Consider the following 19,668-nt stretch of genomic DNA (forward strand, 5'->3'; position numbering starts at 1 on the left):
TTATGATCATTTGCATTCAATAACACTCCTTTTAAGTAGTATTAAATACACATTTTTTAAACAAATGTGTTAATAAGTACAAGTATTCTGATACTGAATTCACAAAAGGAAAGATGCTGGTCATAATTACTAATATTTAAAACCTAAGTTCAAGCTAATGTATATTTGACAGGTAATGAATATGGCTAATCCTGACCCCTAATGCACAGCGGATGCACTTTGAGGAAATGAACGAGCGAGGTCTGTAAGTCAAGAGTTATCCAAGTTAAAACAACAACAAAAAAGGCAGAAACAAAACCACTGTAATTCAGGCATTTCAATAAAGTTTTTGAAAACTCCTCACCACATGCATGGATTTTAAAAAATGTTTTGTGGGGCTGTGTTGTGGTATAGAGGGTAAACCTGCTGCCTGCAATGCCTGCATCCCATACAGGCATCAATTCCAGTCCCAGCTGCTCCACTTCCAATCCAGCTCCCTGCTAAGGAACTGGGAATGCAGGGGAGGATGGCCCAAGTGCTTGGGCCCCTGACACCAAAGTGGGAGACCCGGAACAAGCTCCTGGCTTCAGTGTGGCCCAGCCCTGGCCATTCTAGTAATCTGGGGAGTGAATCAGAAGATGGAAGATCTCTTTCTTCCTCTCTCTCCCCTCTCTCTCTGTAGCTCTGACTTTCAAATAAATAAATAAATCTTCTTAAAAAAAGTTTTATATCAAAATAAATTTATCTTCTAATTCTGTTTTCCATGAATTTGGAGTACCCTTGTACATGGTAATAGCCCTTGATATCTATGGGTCATAGAGTATTTAATTAGTTGTATATACTTTTGTTTTGTTTTAAAGATTTTATTTATTTATTTGAAAGAGTTACAGAGAGAGGGAGAGACAGAGAGAAACATCTGCTGGTTCATTCCCCAGATGGGTGCAATGGCTGTGGCTGGCCCAGGCTGAAGACAGGAGCCAGGAGCTTCTTCCATGGCTGCCCCACATAGGCAGCAGGGGCATAAGCATTTGCGCCATCTTCCACTGCTTTCCCAAGTCATTAGCAGGGAGCTGAGTTGGAAGTGGAGCAACAGGAACATGAACCAGTGCCCCTATGGTACACCAGCATTGCAGGTGGTAGCTTTACCCACAATGCTGTAACACCAGAGCCAGCCTCAATTGTATATACTTTTAATACATTGATCATAATGTGTATATAAAAGGCAGGGCTCAAGAGAGAAAACATAAAACTTGAACATTTTATGAATTAGAAGACAGCTGAATTGATGAACAATGACTTTTTTTTTTTTGTAAAGAGTTAGGTATTTATTTGAAAGAGCTGCAGAGAATCAGAAGCAGAGGCAAAAGGGGGGGGGTGGTTAAGGGAAGGGAGGGGAGTAAGGGGAGAAAGAGAGCGAGAGAGAGAATTTTCTATCTACTAGCTCACTCCCCAAATGGCCACAATGGTCAAGACTGGGCCAGGCTGAAGCCAGGAGCTTGGAGTTTCATCTAGATTTCCCATGTGGGTGCAGGGGACCAAGGATGTGGGCCATCCTCCACTGCTTCCCCAGGCGCATTAGCAGGGAATGGGATGGGAAATGGAGGAGCTGGGATTTGAACCTGCACCCATTTTATCTGCTATACTATGTCACCTTCCTTGAACAATGACATTTTCAAGTTCCTAATTTTTTAAGGAAATTTTAAGATGTACTGAATGACTTCTGTATGCTAGCTCCTAAGCTCAATGTGAAGGACACAAATTTGACTAAGACCTGAAAACAGGGACCGGCGCTGTGGCTCACTTGGTTAATCCTCTGCCTGTGGCACCGGCATCTCATATGGGCGCAGGGTTCTAGTCCCAATTGTTGCTCTTCCAGTCCAGCTCTCTGCTGTGGCCCGGGAGGGCAGTGGAGGATGGCCCAGCTGTTTGGGCCCCTGCGCCTGCATGGGAGACCAGGAAGAAGCACCTGGCTCCTGGCTTCAGATCAGCACAGTGCTGGCTGTAGTGGCCATTTTGGGGGTGAACCAACGGAAGGAAGACCTTTATCTCGGTCTCTCTCACTGTCTATAACTCTGTCTCTAAAAAAAAAAAGAAAAAAGAAAAGAAAAGAAAAAAAAAATACCTGAAAACAGAAAGGCAATTCTAGAATGAAAATATAGCTATGCTGGTGAGTGCTGCAACAGTGCTACTTATTCAGAGACACAATTTTCATCAGACTGGGCCACAGGGAAGAAGAGAAGTTACTTAGATGACTTGAGAAAATGATGTGTACATATTTATATACAAACTACTCCTGATTAAAATAGTTTCATCAAAGAACATAGCCACTTTTTATGATTAAAAATGGAGGCTCTGCTTAAGTGCCAAGTTTTCAATTTATTTTTGTACTTCAGATTTCATCAATTTCAAATATCCATCTTAAATTTCTCATAAATTGAAGAGTAGGAGATTCAGAGAAATGAAAAAACCTGCTCTTGTGATGACAGAATGTAATTAGATTATTAAAAAAAAAAAACACATCTAAAAAATGCTTTTATTGGGGCCGGCACTGTGGCATAGTGGGTTAGGTCGCTGCTTACAGCACCGGCATCCCACATAGGCACTGGTTTGAATCCCAGATGCTCTACTTCTGATCCAGCTCCCTGCTGGTGGCCTGGAAAAGTGGTAGAAGGTGGTCCAAGTCGTTGGGCCCCTGCACCCATGTGGGAGACCCGAAAGAGGCTCCTGACACCTGGCTTAAGAATGGCCTGGCTCTGGCCACTGTGGCCATTTGGGGAGTGAACCAGCAGATGGAAGACCTCTCTTTGTCTTCCTCTCTCTGCCTGTAATTTTGCCTCTTGGGTGAATAAATGAATTTTTGGGGAAAAAAAAAAGAAAAAGAAAAAAAAATGTTTTACTTATTATTTTTCAGTATAGTTTGATCAGAATCAATAAATGCATCCTTAAAATTTTATCTTAGGGGCTGGTGCGCTGTCATAGTGGGTGAAGCTGCTGCCTGCAGCACTGATATCCCTTATGGGCTCCGGTTTGAATCCCAGCTGCTCCACTTCCAAACTGGTTCCCTGCTAATGGCCTGGGAAAGCAGAGGAGGATGGCCAAAGTGGTTGGTCCCCTGTACCCAGATAAAGCCCCTGGCTCCTGGCTTTAGTCTGGCCCAGCCTTGGCAGTTGAGGCCATTGAGGGGTGAAATGGAAGATGGAAGATTTTCTCTCTCTGCCTTTCAAATAAATAAATAAATCTTTAAAAAATAAAATAAAATTTCATTTAAAGATACTTGTAAAAAACTTTACTGGTGATATAAATCAGGAGTGGGCTAACCACAGTAGGTGGCTTGGTTTTCTAAGAATGGTTATTCAGGTAAGATTTTTTATGTGTATTTTGGGAGGAAAGGAGGCAGCAAAAAAGAAATACTATATACAGATACCATCCATAGACTACAAAGCCTACATAGCTCCTATATAGCCTTTTTCAGAAAAATTTGCTCATTTTTGAAAAATCTCTGAATAAGATTTGTTCATACAGAAGGTGAAAACCCATTTTAGTAATAAGCTCATAATATGTGATGAAACAAGTCATCAGCCAGGGCCTCTAACATCTAAAGTCACTGTTAACTGCATCTAGACAGAGCACAGTCGCTTGCTGAGGGTAAGAGGGAGGAACAGTGAGAAAGGGTCTCTAAGACAGGATACACAAGAGTAAGCAGGTAGCTCAGAGAGATGTGGATTTTGATGGGGAAGGAGGAATTCAAGCACAGAATATAGTTAAAGGAGACAAAAATTATGAGGAGTCCTAAAGGGACTTTACAATAAGCGGGAAGGTAACTTTTAAAATAATAACGAAACATGGAAGTCCGTGAGAACCACGTCTGTTGAGAAACTGAGACTCAGAAATATGAAACAACTTGTCCAAGTTCACAGAACAGGGGAAGTGGGAGAGAAGGAACTGGAACACAAACTCTGAAGACTTGGCTCAGTTCTTCCCAGTATATCACACTGCCCTTCACCAACAGGACAACATTAACCTGAAATATACAGCTATCAACTTGTCACAATTTAGGTCAACTGAACTCAGAAGAACAAAATCTCTTCAGGAGCTTTCCTCCCTTACCCAATTACCAGTGACTTTTTTTAAGGGGAGAATTAAACAAGGTATACACAGCTCTCAAATAGGCAGATAAAAGAGCAGAAACCAGTTCCATTTCTCTGATGTTGGGAAAATAGAGGAAAGTTGATCAAACATCACTGAAATAAATCTGAAGATATCCAATGGCTTTGTAGCAATAAAAACATCAAATTTCAAATTATTTACCTGGTTCCAATTTTATTACTTTAATTGCTGCTAATTCACCAGTGTTAACATTCCGTGCCTAAAAAAGAAGAAAAAAAGAGAAAGATTATTATGCAGGAAAGAAAAACTTTCTTAATAAAATGGCACTTTAGCCTGCTGTTTATGTTTAATTACATGGAAATATTTTTAAAGCAAGAGATGCAAGATTGGGGCCAACACTGTGGCATAGTGGGCTCTGCCTGCAGTGCAGGCATCCCATATGGGCACCCATTCTAGTCCTGGCTGCTCCTCTTTTTTTTTTTTTTTGACAGGCAGAGTAGACAGTGAGAGAGACAGACAGAGAGAAAGATCTTCCTTTTTTCAAGTTGGTTCATCCCCCCAATGACCGCTGTGGCCGTTGCACTGTGCTGATCCAAAGCCAGGAGCCAGGTGCTTCTCCTGGTCTCCCACACGGGTGCAGGGCCCAAGCACTTGGGCCATCCTCCACAGCACTCCCGGGCCACAGCAGGGAGCTGGACTGGAAGAGGAGCAACCAGGACAGAATCTGGCACCCCGACCAGGACTAGAACCCAGTGTACCGGCGCCGCAGGCAGAGGATTAGTCTAGTGAGCCACGGTGTTGGCCTGCTCCTCTTCTGATCTAGCTCTCTGCTATTGCTTGGGAAAGCAGTAGAAGATGGCACAAGTGCTTGGGGCCCTGCACCCACGTGTACTGGAAGCAGCTTCTGGCTCCTGGCTTTGGACTGGCTCAGCTTTGACCGTTGTGGCCATTTGGGGAGTGAACCAGCAGAAGATAAATCTCTCTCTCTCTATCTCCTTCTCTCTGTCTGTAATTCTACTTCTCAAATAAATAAAATCCAAGAAGAAATGGACTGATTTATATTTGTAAAATAAATAGTATATTGGAACTGGCTGCTATGGCCTGGGAAAGCAGTGGAAGACGGCCCAAGTATTTGGGCCTCTGCACCCACATGGGAAGACCTGGAGGAAGCTCCTGGCTCCAGCTGTTGTGGCCAACTAGGGAGTGAACCAGCGGATGGAAGACCTTGCTCTCTCTGGCTTTCCTTCTCTCTTGGTATAACTCTTTCAAATAAATAAAATTTTTAAAAAAGTATAATAGTATATTTTTTGCGCTGAATTTCTTTTTTTTTCTCAATTTCAACATTAATACATGTGTAAATTTGATATTGGCAATAATAACAGCTAATACACACATAGACCTTAGTTTGTATGTTCCAGTCATATTGTATTTTTATATTAATTAATTTAATCCTCCCAACAGTGCCATGATGTAGGAACTAGTCTTATTTCCATGTTGCTAACGAGGAAGCCGAAGCACACAGAAGTTAAAGAACTTGTCAAGGTCATACAGCCAGGAACTGACATGCTAGGATTGAAATGCAGATAATCTAACTCCATCCAGAGTCCAAGTCCTTAAGCATTACACTGTGCTGCCATTCATTTGATGGCTGGAAACTTTCAAACTGATCTGTCTTAAATTTTTTCAATTAAAAATCTCAAAATAACTAAAGGCTAATTAAATTATGGATTAAAAACAGCTTCCTGACATCATCTAAACACACAGTCAAATAAATGTAATTCAATACAAACAAAACACATTTTGGCAAGCCATATATTAAAAATAAAAATCACTTCAAAAGTTAATTCACAATATTAGATTCTGGGTATTTACAACTGTGTAATTAGGTCTAAGTAACCAGAAACTGTCCTTTTGATTTGTAATAAAAAATGTTAGTAACTTTGTTAATTTGAAATGCACTGTAATTAATGAGATCAGAACTTTCAAAATGATTTTTTTAAGATGTACTACCAGCTATCTTTTTTTTTTTTTTAAGATCTATTTTATTTATTTGAAAGACAGAGTTACAGAGAGAGGTAGAGACAGAGAGAGAGGTCTTCCATCCGCTGGTTCACTCCGCAGAAGGCCGCAACGGCCAGAGCTGTGCTGATGTGAAGCCAGGAGCCAGGAGCTTCTTCTGGGTCTCCCATGTGGGTGCAGGGGCCCAAGGATATGGGCCATCTTCCACTGCTTTCCCAGGCCATAGCAGAGAGCTGGGTCGGAAGAGGAGTAGCCGGGACCAGAACCGGTGCCCATATGGGATACTGGCACTTCAGGCCAGGGCTTTAACCCGCTGCACCATAGCACCGGCCCCTCCGAAATGATTTAAAATTAACTGAAACCTAATAAACTAATTTTCCTATCAACCAATGAAGAATATATGCAAATTCCTGATCACAGAAAGATCAATTCAAGTAGCCAGCATTATTCTTAGTTGCCAAATTCTCTAATTAATGGACTGATGAATATCAGTGAATTACCTAAGAAGAGGGGATTAACACTAATTTTTTTTAAAAGATGTATTATTTATTTGAGAGGCACAGTTATAGGTAGAGAGAAGGAGACAGAGAGAGAGGTCTTCCATCTGCTAGTTCACTCCCTAGATGGCTGCAATGGCTACAGCTGGGCCAATCCGAAGCCAGACACCAGGAGCTTCCTCCCTTGGGTCTCCCATGTGGGTGCAGGGTTCCAAGCACTTGAGACATCTTCTGCTGCTTTCCCAGGCCATTAGCAGGGAGCTGGATCAGAAGTAAAGAAGCCACATCTTGAACTGGCACCCATAAGAGATGCTGATGCTACAGGGGGAGGTTTAACCTACTATGTTACAGTGCTGGTCCCAGATTAACACTATTAACAATGGAACCCTTCTAAGAATAGTAGGGCATTAAAAATACAAGTGAAGGACAACCTAATCTTAACTCAAAGACAAATAAAGATATTAAAAACTAAATTCACAAGAAAAAAATCATTCCTTCAAACCAAACCCCTATCACTCGTAAGCACTTATGATGTTTGCCTAAAAGAGGAGTTCAAAATAGGTGTGAACACTTACTTCAAAGTCAAATTAAATCCCTATTAAATGAGACAGATGTTTCAACTAGATAGTACTGGATATGTATTTGTTCCTTTACCCAGGATGGAAAGATACATAAATGATGAACCAGAATATCATTTTAGGAACATTCCGTAAAGGGTGAAGGATGGCGGGAAAACACTCAGATTTCTCATATCCACTTTAGTTGGGAAGCTTCCCAAACTCTGTCAAAACCATGTGCTCTCTCTGACACCTTCTCTCTGTTAGGCTTCTGTTTTATACTCTATCCTGCAAGCCACATCTCCTCTAGGATCTCCTCCAAACGAGACAAAACATTATTCTTTCCAATTCTCAAGATATTAAAATTAGGTCATGTTTTTGTTTGTTTACCAAATGTGGAACAGCAGAGAAAACTGCTACAAAGCTGGGATCATTATTTATAGGAGAATTTTGTTCCTAGTGACCACAGGATGGCACACTACTGACAACACAAGTTACACAAAGTGTTCAAAATGGCTGCTGGACAAAATGTACTGTTCTAAAAATACTTACTAATACTTAACACCAGCACATATTTAACAGAAAACCATGACAATTACTACTGAAGAGTAGATTACAAAGTCAATATTTATTATCAGTGGGCTTGACTAAAGAATACAGTATTAAAAGTCTAGAATTTTCTAAGGATAACAGTTTTTATGGTTCTCTAGAGTCAAGAAAAAAAAATACAGCTAAGACTACTGCTCTTTTTGTTTTCTATACTGTCTGAACTATTTTCCACTATCTACCTTATTTGTCAGTATTAAGATATTTCACAAAAGCAGGAAAAAGAAATTTTAAGCCCTCAAAAAACTTTTATTTCTGATCTTCTCACTAAAAATCCATGTCTATTTGAAAAAGGGTATTAAAAAAAAATAGGCTTCATCAAGTTATTTGATTTTCTGGCTAAAATAAATCATATTTTGCTGTCTTTACACTAAAAATGGTCAAGGTTATACACCAATGTAAATTTAAAAATTAACTGCCATCTCTAATATTCTGCAATTGCTATTATCTTTTTCAATCATTTTAAGCAATGTTTTTAATGAGTAAGGTAGATATTGTAGAATATTAACAGGTATAAGTGTTTAAAAATTTAAACTTAGTATTAAAAACACAATTTTCACACTCGTTAATAAAGGCAGACAACTGAGACTATAAATTCTAACATCTAGACCTAGTCTTCTGCCACATCACTGATCTGACCACCACTTAGAATTTGCTTCCTAAGTGAAGCTCTGATCATGTTGTTCTTAGGTTTACAATTCCTCGGGAGTACATAGTGCTTTAAAGACATAATACCCAAATTCCTTGTCAGAGTACTTAAATTTTTTGTTAAGTATAGTACTTTCTGTAACAGCTTTATTGGGATAGAATTCACATACCACAGAGTTCACCCTTTTAATGTGTGTAATTCAATGGGTTTCAGTAAGCATATTCAGAATTATGTAGCCACCACTGTTATCCAATTTTAGACTATATTTACTACTCCAAAAAGAAATCCCAAACCCATAAGCAGCCACTCCCTATACCTCCTCTTCTCAGTTCTTGCACACTATAATTTGTTTTCCTTCTCTATGTATTTGACTATTCATAAAATGGGATCAAACAATATGTGGTTCTCTGTGACTAATTTCTTTCACTTAGCATGATTTTTCAGATTCATCCATGTATTACTGCTGAATATTATTCCACTGTATGGAAAATCACAATTTTTTTTACCATTTATCAGCTTAAGGGTATATAGGTTGTTCCAACTTTTGTATGCCACGAATTATAATAAGCATTAGCACACAAATTTTTGTGTGGACCTATGTTTTCAATTCTTAAGGAGACATATCTAAGAGTAGAAATGCTGGGTTATACAGTAACTCAGTTATCTTTGTGTGTGTGTGTTTTAACTTTTTGAGAGGCAGAGAGAGAGAGAGAGAGAGCGCGCAAGTGAGCTCCCATCTGCTGGCTCACTTCCAAATGTCTGTTAACAACTGGGGCTGGGCCTCACTCCAGGTCCCCCATTTGAGTGGCACGAACCCAATTACTTGAGCCACCACTGCTACCCCCAAGGGCTTACATTACCAAGAAGCCAGAATTCGAAGCAGAGTTAGGACTTGAATGAGGAACTGTGATAGGGAATGAGGGCAGCTTAAGTGCTAGGCCAGATGCCTGTTTAACTTTCTGAAGGACTGCCAAATTGTTTTCCAAAGTAGATGCACAATTTTACATTATCACCAGTGATTTATGTGGGTCCCAATTCCTCAGCATAGTTGCCAATATTTGTTATTGTTTGTCTTTATTTTAGTCATTTTAGTGGGAATAAAGTGGTTATCTCATTGTTTTAATTTGTATTTCACTGGAGATTGAGCATCTTTTCAAGTGCTTATCGGTCAGGAATGTCTATTTCATTCTTGTCCATTTTTAATTGTGTTATCTTTTTTATTGTTCACTTGGAAGAGTTCTTTATGTATATTCTGGAAATAAATCCTCTATAAGTAACCATGATTTAGAAATATCTTCTCATGTTCTTTATCTTTTCACTTTCTGTTTGAAAATTTTTTTTAAAGATGTATTTATTTAAAGGCAGAGTTACAGAGAAAAAGGGAGAGACAGAAGAGATCTTCCATCCACTGGTTCACTCCCCAAATGGCCACAATGGCCAGGACTGGATCAGGCTGAAACTAGGAGCCTCAAACTCTATCTGGGTCACCTACATGGGTAGCAAGGGTCCAAGTACTTGGGCCATCTTCTGCTGCTTTCCCAGTGCATTAGCAGGGAGCTAGATTGGAAGTGGAGCAGCTGGGGCTCCAACATGGTATGGTGGTGTCACAGGCTTATGGTTAGATGGCAGCCTAACCTGCAGCACCATAAGGCCAGCCCTTCTTTACCTTTTCTTAATGGTGTCCTTTGAAGTACAAATATTTACATTTTGATGATGTTCAACTTACCTAGTTTTGGCTGCCTGTGCTTTTAGTGTAGATAAGAAACACAAGGTCAGAAAGATTTCTTTACCAGTGTCTTCTTCTAATAGTTTTTTTTTCTTTTTAGTTTCAGCACTTTTGAGTAAATTTTTGTATGCTGTTAGGTGAGTGCCAATTTTATTCTTTTGTGTATGGATATGAATTTGTGATATGTAATAAAAGAAAAAAAGTTACTTGTTTCTTCTTATTTTTAAAAAATTTGAGATGTAGAGACAGGCAGATGGACAGCCGCCACCTGCAGGTTTACTCCCCAAATGCCTGCCACAGCTGACTCTGAGCTAAGGCAGGTTTGCACTGTGCTGGAATGCATTCCAGGTCTATCACGTGGGTGACAAGAACTCAACCACTTGAGCCCTTACTACTGCCTTGTAGGGTATTCACTGGCAGGAAGCTGAAGTTTGTAGTAAGATGTATGAATCAAACACAAGTACTCTGATGTGGGATACAGGTATCTTAACAGCTAGGTTAAACATTTGCCTTAAAATATACCATCTTAACATTAAAATCCTTTACTATCTAACTCCTATCTTTCTAGTCATTCTCTAATTTGTATTTTAAGTTCTAGCCAAACTAAAATAGCCATTCTCTGACACTATCCATATTTCTGTCCTAACTCTCCCCTGGTCTAACTCTGAAACAGTGTTTAAAGCTGGGCTTAGGTTATCATCCTATCTCAATCTTTTCCTGACACTAGTTCCATACCTTATGCTGGCTTGGCACCCCATTCCATACCCTCACAGATTCTGGATTACTTTTCTCAAGTGGGAGTGGACTTGGTGGGGAAAAATTTTTTTTTAAAAGATTTATTTATTTACTTAAAAGGTAGCTACACACACACACACACACACACATATATATACATATATATATATATATATATATATAGAGAGAGAGAGAGAGAGAGAGAGAGAGAGAGAGAGAGGAGAGAGGAGAGAGGAGAGAAGAGAGAGGAGAAAGGGAGATTCTGCTGGTTCACTTTCCAAATGACTGCAATGGCAAGGGGCTAGGACAAGCTAAAGCCAGGAACCAGGAACTCCATCTGGGCCTCCCATGTGGGTGCAGGGGCCCAAGCGGTTGGGCCATTTTCTACTGCTATCCCAGACAACATTAGCAGGTAACTGGATTGTATGTGCAGCAGCCAGGATTCAAACTGGCACCCATATGGGATGTAAGCATTGCAGATGGTGGCTTAACCCACTGTGCCACAACGCCAACACCAGATAATCTCATATTTCTAGAACTTATCTCAGTTTAGAGCTCTTGGAAACTACTAAATTTCCAAGCTGTCCTAAACTTAAGTTTGGGTTTGGTGAGACTCTCAGAGATCATTCAGATTAGAACTCCTTTGGCGAAGATTTTTCTGAAATGATTCCATGCTCATTGCAGAGTTATCTCCAACTATCAGAAAAGTATTCTTTGAATGTGGGATTGAGCATGAACAACATAATCAAGAAGCAATCATTAATTGCTGAAATGTGCTAGGTACTACACACAAGGTGAGTTAAAGATGCTGACCATCTACCACATACTATAGAGTATCAAGGAGTTTTGAGAGCTCACTGTTCTATGCAGAAGGGGATGTCCAATGTGAACATAAAGAAATGTTCTGAGGGACTGGTATTTATGAAGTAGTAGGTTAAGCCTCCACCTTTGACACTGGCATCCCGTATTGTGCTGTTTCAAGACCTAGCTGCTCCACTTCCAATCCAGCTCCCTGCTGGAGCACCTGGGAAAGCAGTGGAGGATGACCCAAATTCTTGGACCTCTGCACCCATGTGGGAGACCCGGAAGAAGTTCCAGGCTCCTTGATTCTGCATGCTCAGCCCCAGCCAATGCAGCCATTTGGGGAGTGAGTCAGAAGATGGAAGACCTCTCTCTCTCCCTCTGTCTGCAATTCTGCCTTTCCAATAAAATTATTTTAAAAAAAAGGCTCTAGGCCGGTGCCGCAGCTCAATAGGCTAATCCTCTGCCTTGTGGCACCCGCACACTGGGTTCTAGTCCCGGTCGGGGCGCCGGATTCTGTCCCAGTGGCCCCTCTTCCAGGCCAGCTCTCTGCTGTGGCCCGGGAAGGCAGTGGAGAATGGCCCAAGTGCTTGGGCCCTGCACCTGCATGGGAGACCAGGAGAAGCACCTGGCTCCTGGCTTTGGATCAGCATGGTGCATCGGCCGCAGCGCACCAGCCGCGGCGGCCATTGGAAGGTGAACCAACGGCAAAGGAAGACCTTTCTCTCTGTCTCTCTCTCTCTGTCCACTCTGCCTGTCAAAAAAAAAAAAAAAAAAAAAAGGCTCTAAAAAGAGAGTTAATAAATGTGAGGCTTAGTCCTGGCTCTGCTAGTAACAAGCAATGTGGGGTGGGGGGAATGCTGTGGCACAGCAGGTTAAAGCTCCAGTCTGAGTGCCGGCATCCCATATGGGCGCTGGTTCTAGTCCTGGCTTCTCTTCCAATCCAGCTCTCTGCTATGGCCTGGGAAAGCAATAGAAGATGGCCCAAGTCTTTGGGCTCCTGCACCCACATGGGAGATCCGGAAGAAGCTCCTGGCTCCTGACTTCGGATTGGTGCAGCTCCGACCATTAAGGCCATTTGGGGAGTGAACCAGCGGATGGAAGACCTATCTCTCTCTCTCTACCTCTTTCTGTAACTCTGTCTTTCAAGTAAATAAATAAACAAACAAATAAGATAAACAAGCAATGGTATTTGGGCAGGTAATTTCCCTTGTGTATTCTTCTCAACTTCTATGTCCCCAAATACTTCACAAGAACATGAAAATAGACTATTTCTAAAATTCCTTCTAATTCTACATTACATCAAATAAATCCAGTCTAAATTAATATATTCCAAATACTGAACCAGCTGACTAGTTATCTAAAAATCAACAAGGTGCTTAAATCTAAAACAAAACAACAGTAAAGCACTGCCACTGATTTTTTAATCAACACATTTAGGAGGAGATCCAGGAATTCATATTTAAAGCTACTGAGGTACTTCTGATACACAGCCAGGTTTGAAAACCCAGTCTAAGGCACTGTGTCATTTGAGTTTTATAAAACGTAACTATCAACATCCAGGCCTAAAAAAGGTATTATAGATGGCTTTTTGAGAGTTTGAAAGATGGGCTGGATTATAACAAACATAGAAAACGGAGGGAAAAGAGGATAGAAAGAAAAACATGAGCAAAGGCTTGGGGACAGAAAACACATACTATTCTGAGTATACTGGGCAGGCCAAACCTCAGGGTGCCTCCCATACAAATACTCCCTTTCAGAGGGAAAAGGATAACCCATACTCACTGCAGAAGGAATAGTTCTAATGTTTGCTTTTCCACCATTAACTGAAGTAAGTATATGCCTACCAAAAGGTCAACCAACTCACAGGAAGACTAATAGGGTGACACATCCCTGGACTACCCTAGACATGCCTGGTTTCTAACAATTGTCCTAGCAGGATCATTAACAGTACCTATTTCATCTTTTTAAGAAAATGTTTCTAGACAACATCTTTTTTTTTTTTTAAAGAAAAAGATTTACTTCATGTTTATTTGAAAGGCAGAGTTACAGAGAGGGAAGGAGACACAAAGACAAAGAGAGAGTGATCTTCTATCTGCTGGTTCACTCCCCAAATAGCCACAGTGGTTGGGGCTATGGCCCAGAGCTTCTTCTGGGTCTCTAGAGAAGGTTCAGGGGCCCAAGCACTTGGACCATCTTCTGCTGGTTTCCCAGGGCATTAGCAGGGATCTGGATCAGAGATGGAGCAGCTGGGTATTCAACAGGTACCCACATGGGATGTCAGCGTTGCAGGTGGCAGCTTAACTCTATGCCACAAAGCTTCATTACTCCCCCCCACCCGCTTTCACTTTTAATCAATTAAACTTTTATTTAATTAGGACAATAAATTTAAAAGCCACTGTATAATAAATCATGAGATGACAGGAAAAAAGGAAGTAGGCCAACCAGAGCCTCTAAAATTGGGGTCAACAAATATGTTTGTTTTTACAATGTTTTATCAGTACACAGACACATTTGTTTAAGTGACAGCAAAGGCTACTTTTACAATACCACAGCAGTCGGATAGCTGAAATAAAGACAATATGGCTCAAAAAGTCTGAAGTATTATTATCTACCCTTTAGCAAAAAACGTTTGCTGACCCTTGCTCTTAAACAACAATGCAGAACTCTGAATTCATGTGAATGTTCTGTAACTGCATTGCCCAATACATTAGTTCCACGTCACATGCACCTATCAATCAGCTGAAATGTGGCCAGTACAAATGAAGAACTGAACTGTGTTTAATTATACATATGTATATGCAATAAAATCATTACAGGTGGGGGGTTTTAATGTTTTAAAATTACCAGGCAATAAAATGGACTTCACCCCCTAAGTACCTGTAGCACATGAGAAGATTTGTATAACCACCACCACCAGCAAACAGAAAAGCTCCATCACTACAAAAACACCAGTGGACATTAACATTTTCTTTTCTTTTTTTTTAAGATTGATTTTATTTATTTGAAAGACAGAGTTACAGAGAGGCAGAGGCAGAGACAGAAAGGTCTTCCATCCAATGGTAAACTCCCCAGATGGCCGCAACAGCCAGAGCTGCACTGATCTGAAGGCAGGAGCCAGGAGCTTCTTCCAGGTCTCCCACATGCGTGCAGGGGCCCAAGGACTTGAGCCATCTTCTACTGCTTTCCCAGGCCATAGCGGAGAGCTGGATTGGAAGAACAACAGCTGGACTAGAACTAGTACCCATATGAGATGCCGGAACTGCAGGTCAGGGCTTTAATCTGCTGCACCACAGTGTGAGCCCCGGACATTAACATTTTCTATAACTGCTGGCAATCATTACTTTGTTTTCTGCCATTACAGATTTATCTTTCTGAGAATGTCACATAAATTAAATAATTCATTTTGCAACCTTTTGAAGTACCTTTTTCATCAAGTTGCAGTAAATCTTATCAAGTTGTGGTAAATATTATCAGCTTGCTCATTTTTACTGCTGAGTAGTATTCCATTGTATGCCTATAAAACGGTCTTGCCATTTATATGTTGAAGGTTATATGGACTGTTTTCCAGTTTGGGCAAATATGAACACAGCTGCTATAAACATCTGTATATAGGATACAAAAGTATCTAGAAGTGGAATTAGGTCATATCATAAAGTGTGTATTACGTCTAACCTTATACAGAACTGTCAAACTCTTTCTAGAGTAGCTGTAACCATTGTTCATTCCCAGCAGCAATGTAAGGATTCCTGCCAGCAGTATTCCATTGTTTTATTTTAGCCATTCTAACAAGTATGTAACAGTGTCTGATGGTGGTTTTGGATTTCTCTCACGGCTAATGATGTGCTTATTTGTCATCTCTTGGTGAGGGGTCTTCTAGTCTCTTGTCATGTTTTAATTGAGGTATTTATTTTCTTACTGATGAGTTTGGGAGTTCTTTATATATTCTAGAGACAAGTCCTCATCAGATATAAAATTTACTATTTTCTCCTTGTCTGTAGCTTCTCTTTCATAGTCTTAACAGTATCTTTTGTACAATGCTCTGCACTGAATTTTGTCTCCTCAAAATCCATATGTTGAAGTCAAAGCCCCACTACATGAGAATACGACTATATGTGGAGGTAGGGCATTTAAAGAGATAATTGAAGTTAAATCAGGTCACAAAGGTGAGCCCCAGGCCAATATGACTGATGTCCTTAGAAGAGGGAGATACTACAGAAGTGAACCCACACAGGAAAGGCCATGTGGAGAAACAGCAAGAAGGCCAAAGCCGAGGTCCTGAAACTCGACCTCACTCTCCCATTGTGTGGTAGGGACCCACATATTGTAGTCATCCTCACTTGCTGCCTCCCAAGGTATGCATTATTAGGAAACTGCAATTGGAAGCAGAGCCAGGACTTCAACCCAGGTACTCCAAAATGGGATGTGGGTGTCCCAAGTGGTATCTTAACTAATGTGGCAAAGGCCTACCCTTGCCTAGTGTATTTATAAAATAAAATCAGAGTAATAAACAAAATCTAAAGCCATAACTTTAGTTTAAATGGGGAATCTAGAAATATGAACTTTGATTCTGATTAGGTATGAAAGTTGGAAAGTTGAGAGTACTGCATAAAACCAGTAATGCGCTTGATGGGTCACAGCCCTCAGTGAAAGGGTAGGTAGGGGTAGAGAACTCTGTCCACTGACAAACAGAGCAAATAAAAACCAACTTGTTTGAATCAGGTCTTTGTTAAAAGGAGGAAGTATCTCTCCCAGAAGTTCATAATTGCTAGCATGTTTTTACCTGAATATAGAATTAAAATTTACATTTCTTATAAGGACCAAGTGCCTCAAGTCAAAAAATGAAGCTAAGCTGTCTCTAGGTTGGTGGGAACACAAGCCATATGTTAAAAACAGAAGCTGGGGAGATGGGATGGCTGCGGGTAGGAGGGCGGTTATGGGAGAAAAACCACTATAATCCAAAAGTTGTACTTTGGAAATTTATATTTATTAAATAAAGTTGCAAAAAAAAAAAAAAAACAGAAGCAAATATTCTGTAAACAAACACATTTTCAACTTAGCTCCAGGAGATTCCTAATGTATAAGTCAAATATGTTTATAACAAAATTATCAAACACAAAAGGAACAAACCACTAGCAGCAAAAGCTATGTAAAACAAAATTAAGTTTATAGAAGCTAAAATTTTATAGCTAACTGATATATAATATAAAATTATAATTATGTATGCTATAAAAGTTTGCAGATATAAAAAATGTATTAAACACATGGGTCAGAAACAAGTCTAACACAAAGGACTTGGCACACAGGAAAAGAAGAAAACAGAATTTCTGGGAATAAAAAAATACAATCCTTGAAATTAAAGACGCAGCTGGAACAGACATAGAATTAGATCTGAAGAGCAAAGAGACACAGAATATGAAACAGAAGACAGCAGCAGGGAGAATGTAGTGGCCTTAATTCACACATACACTATCATTAAGTTTCCCCAGGTCAAAACCTGCAGATTACAAGGGAAAGTACTTTTCTAAAATTAATAACAGTATAAGTAGAATAGTATTTTCTCATTACATAACATTCTCTCTTAAATACTAGAAATGAAAACAAAACAGAGTGATTCAGGACACTATCAATAAAATAAGAGGGTACTTAAAAAGTTCATGGAAAGTAGAATTAAAAGATAAGTACACTTTGGTGCAAAATCCATGCACATGAGAGGTGTTCAAGAAGCTCATGGAAGATGTTTATTATGAGAAAACTATGAGTGTGTTCCAAAAAATTTTTGCACCAAAATAACCTTTCTTTATTACATGTTCCAAAAACTTTCTGAAGTTCCTTCGCAATTAAGTCCACAAACTAAAACCTACTGATAGATGCTGGAAAGGCCTGTCTTCAAAATCCTGTTTATTCTCTGACCTACATTCCTTGAGTTAAGAGCTTTGTAAACCAATTCCTGATTGGTAAACGACTGCCATGAGCAACAGAAGGGTAAATCTGGAAGATGTTCAATACATACTGAGGGTTGGGGGAGAATTCTTTGGTTAATAAAGTTCTGAAAATAAAACATAAGCATTCCTAATCCAAAATCAGAATTGCCCCTGAATTTGAAACTTTTTGAGCACCAACATGATACAACAGGTAGAAAATTCCACATCTTACCTCTTGTGACAGGTTGCAGTAAAAGCACAGGTGCACTAAAAATCCTGTGCAAAATTACCTCTGGGCTATGTGTACCAAGATGTATGCAAAACATAAATGAGGGACTGGTGTCATGGCACAGTGGGTTAAGCCGTCACCTGTGATGCCAGCATCCCATATGGATGCCAATTTGTGTTCTGGCTACTCCACTTCTAATCCAGATCTCTGCTAATGTCCTGGGAAAGCAGTAGAATATGGACTAGTATTTGGGTCTCTGTACCTACGTGGGAGAGCTGGATGGAGCTCCCAGCTCCTGGTTTCACTCTGGCAAAGCTCCAGCATTGTGGCCATTTAGGGAGTGAACCAAATGGAAAATCAATCTCTCTATCTCTTTCCTTCCTCCTTTCCTCTCTCCTTAACTCTGCCTTTCAAATAAATAAATAAATACTTTAAAAAACGAATTTTGTATTTAGACTTGAGTCCTATCACCAAGATACCTCATTATGTATATGCAAAGTATTCCAAAATAAAAAAAAAAAAAAACCCTGACATTTCTGGTGCTGAACACTTCTGATAAGGATAAGCGAGAACTAAGAGTAAGAGATTAACTATGTACAACAGCATATTACAAGACTCTGAACGTTCTGAGATAAAGAAAATAATTTACTTTTGTTTGACTCTCCATCTCCTACTATTATTTAACTGAGGAAGGAATCCTCAGTTCTTCCCTCAACTCATTAGGAAATTCAGGATTCAGGAAAGCATATTCATATACGTGAATGATGTTTGTTCACTGCCATCTCCTTGGCATCCCAAACAGTGACTAGAACAGAACAGCCACTCAAAAAATACTTGCTGAATGAGTAATTAAAATCAGCGGTATGATGCTAAATGTTTAAAACTAGGCTGGAGGGCATGAGGGCACAGTGAGCCTTGCTTTGCAGTGGTTTAGTGGTGTGTGCACTCCCATCAAGAACAGCACACGCTGCCAACTGGCATCTGTGGATGCAGAGCTGGGAAGGGATGCTCATCATCTCACCAGTACAAAACAGCTCCGGGACATCGCTGATTAAAATGCTAAAATGTAGCACATGTAACACAAATGCAGAGTAATATCTCACTGACCAGTATCTTTGGTGAATAAAGACTAAGTTTCCAAGACAAAAGGATAAAGTTAAGTGGAAATGTATATTTTAGTTAACAAAAGAAATATAGTCTATTTAAGCATCTGGGGCAAAATTTAACATTTTTGGTTAACTAAATACATCAATTACTTCCACTGCCTGTTAACAGTCCAAAAGTGATGCTCTTAAAGGCTACTGAAGTATGTAGAGCTACCTGTCACAAGCTTTTTACCTGGGGAACGAGCATGTTTACACATCCCTCTGAGAAGAAAGCCTGCAGCTTCCCTCAACATCCTCAAAGGTGGCCACAACTCCAAGGTTAAGAAATACTTCTCGAAACAAATCTGGACTGTTCTGCTGATTTAACTGAAAGGGTTTGAGTTTTTTCCCCTCCCTGATCAGGTTGGCAGGGGTTACTTCTTAGTGTCAGTGGGCTGATCAGAGCCAGCCCCTTACCGACCTCTTTCTGATTGCTTTGAGTTAGAGAAACTGTTAAGTGAAATTGTTAGAAATTGTGTTTTCCTCAAATTACTAAGATTTCACCTGTGAATACAGTCAAATAAAAAAACAAACACAAACACACCATGGGGTTGGCCTTGTGGCCTAGCAGATGAAGCCATTTCCTGCCATACCCGTATCCCTTTTGGGTAACTGGTTTGAGTCCTGGCTACAGCTGCTCCACTTCTGATCCAGCTCCTTGCTAATGCACCTAGGAAAGTAGCAAAGGATGGCT

The 19,668-nt window shown here is 40.1% G+C and overlaps 1 protein-coding gene across 2 annotated transcripts in view; it reads right to left on the reverse strand.

Annotated features, from left to right (window-relative positions):
* The window catches only part of MAP4K3 (mitogen-activated protein kinase kinase kinase kinase 3), a 206,656-nt gene that overhangs the window by 129,440 nt on the left and 57,548 nt on the right, over positions 1 to 19,668 (reverse strand). For both annotated transcript variants that reach the window (XM_062209309.1, XM_062209310.1), the window contains exon 2: positions 4,288 to 4,345. In XM_062209309.1, coding sequence (XP_062065293.1) covers positions 4,288 to 4,345 — 58 coding nt within the window. The remainder of the gene's footprint in view (positions 1 to 4,287; positions 4,346 to 19,668) is intronic.

This window comes from Lepus europaeus, chromosome 13 (assembly GCF_033115175.1).
Source record: "Lepus europaeus isolate LE1 chromosome 13, mLepTim1.pri, whole genome shotgun sequence".
NCBI classification, from domain to species: Eukaryota; Metazoa; Chordata; class Mammalia; order Lagomorpha; family Leporidae; genus Lepus; species Lepus europaeus.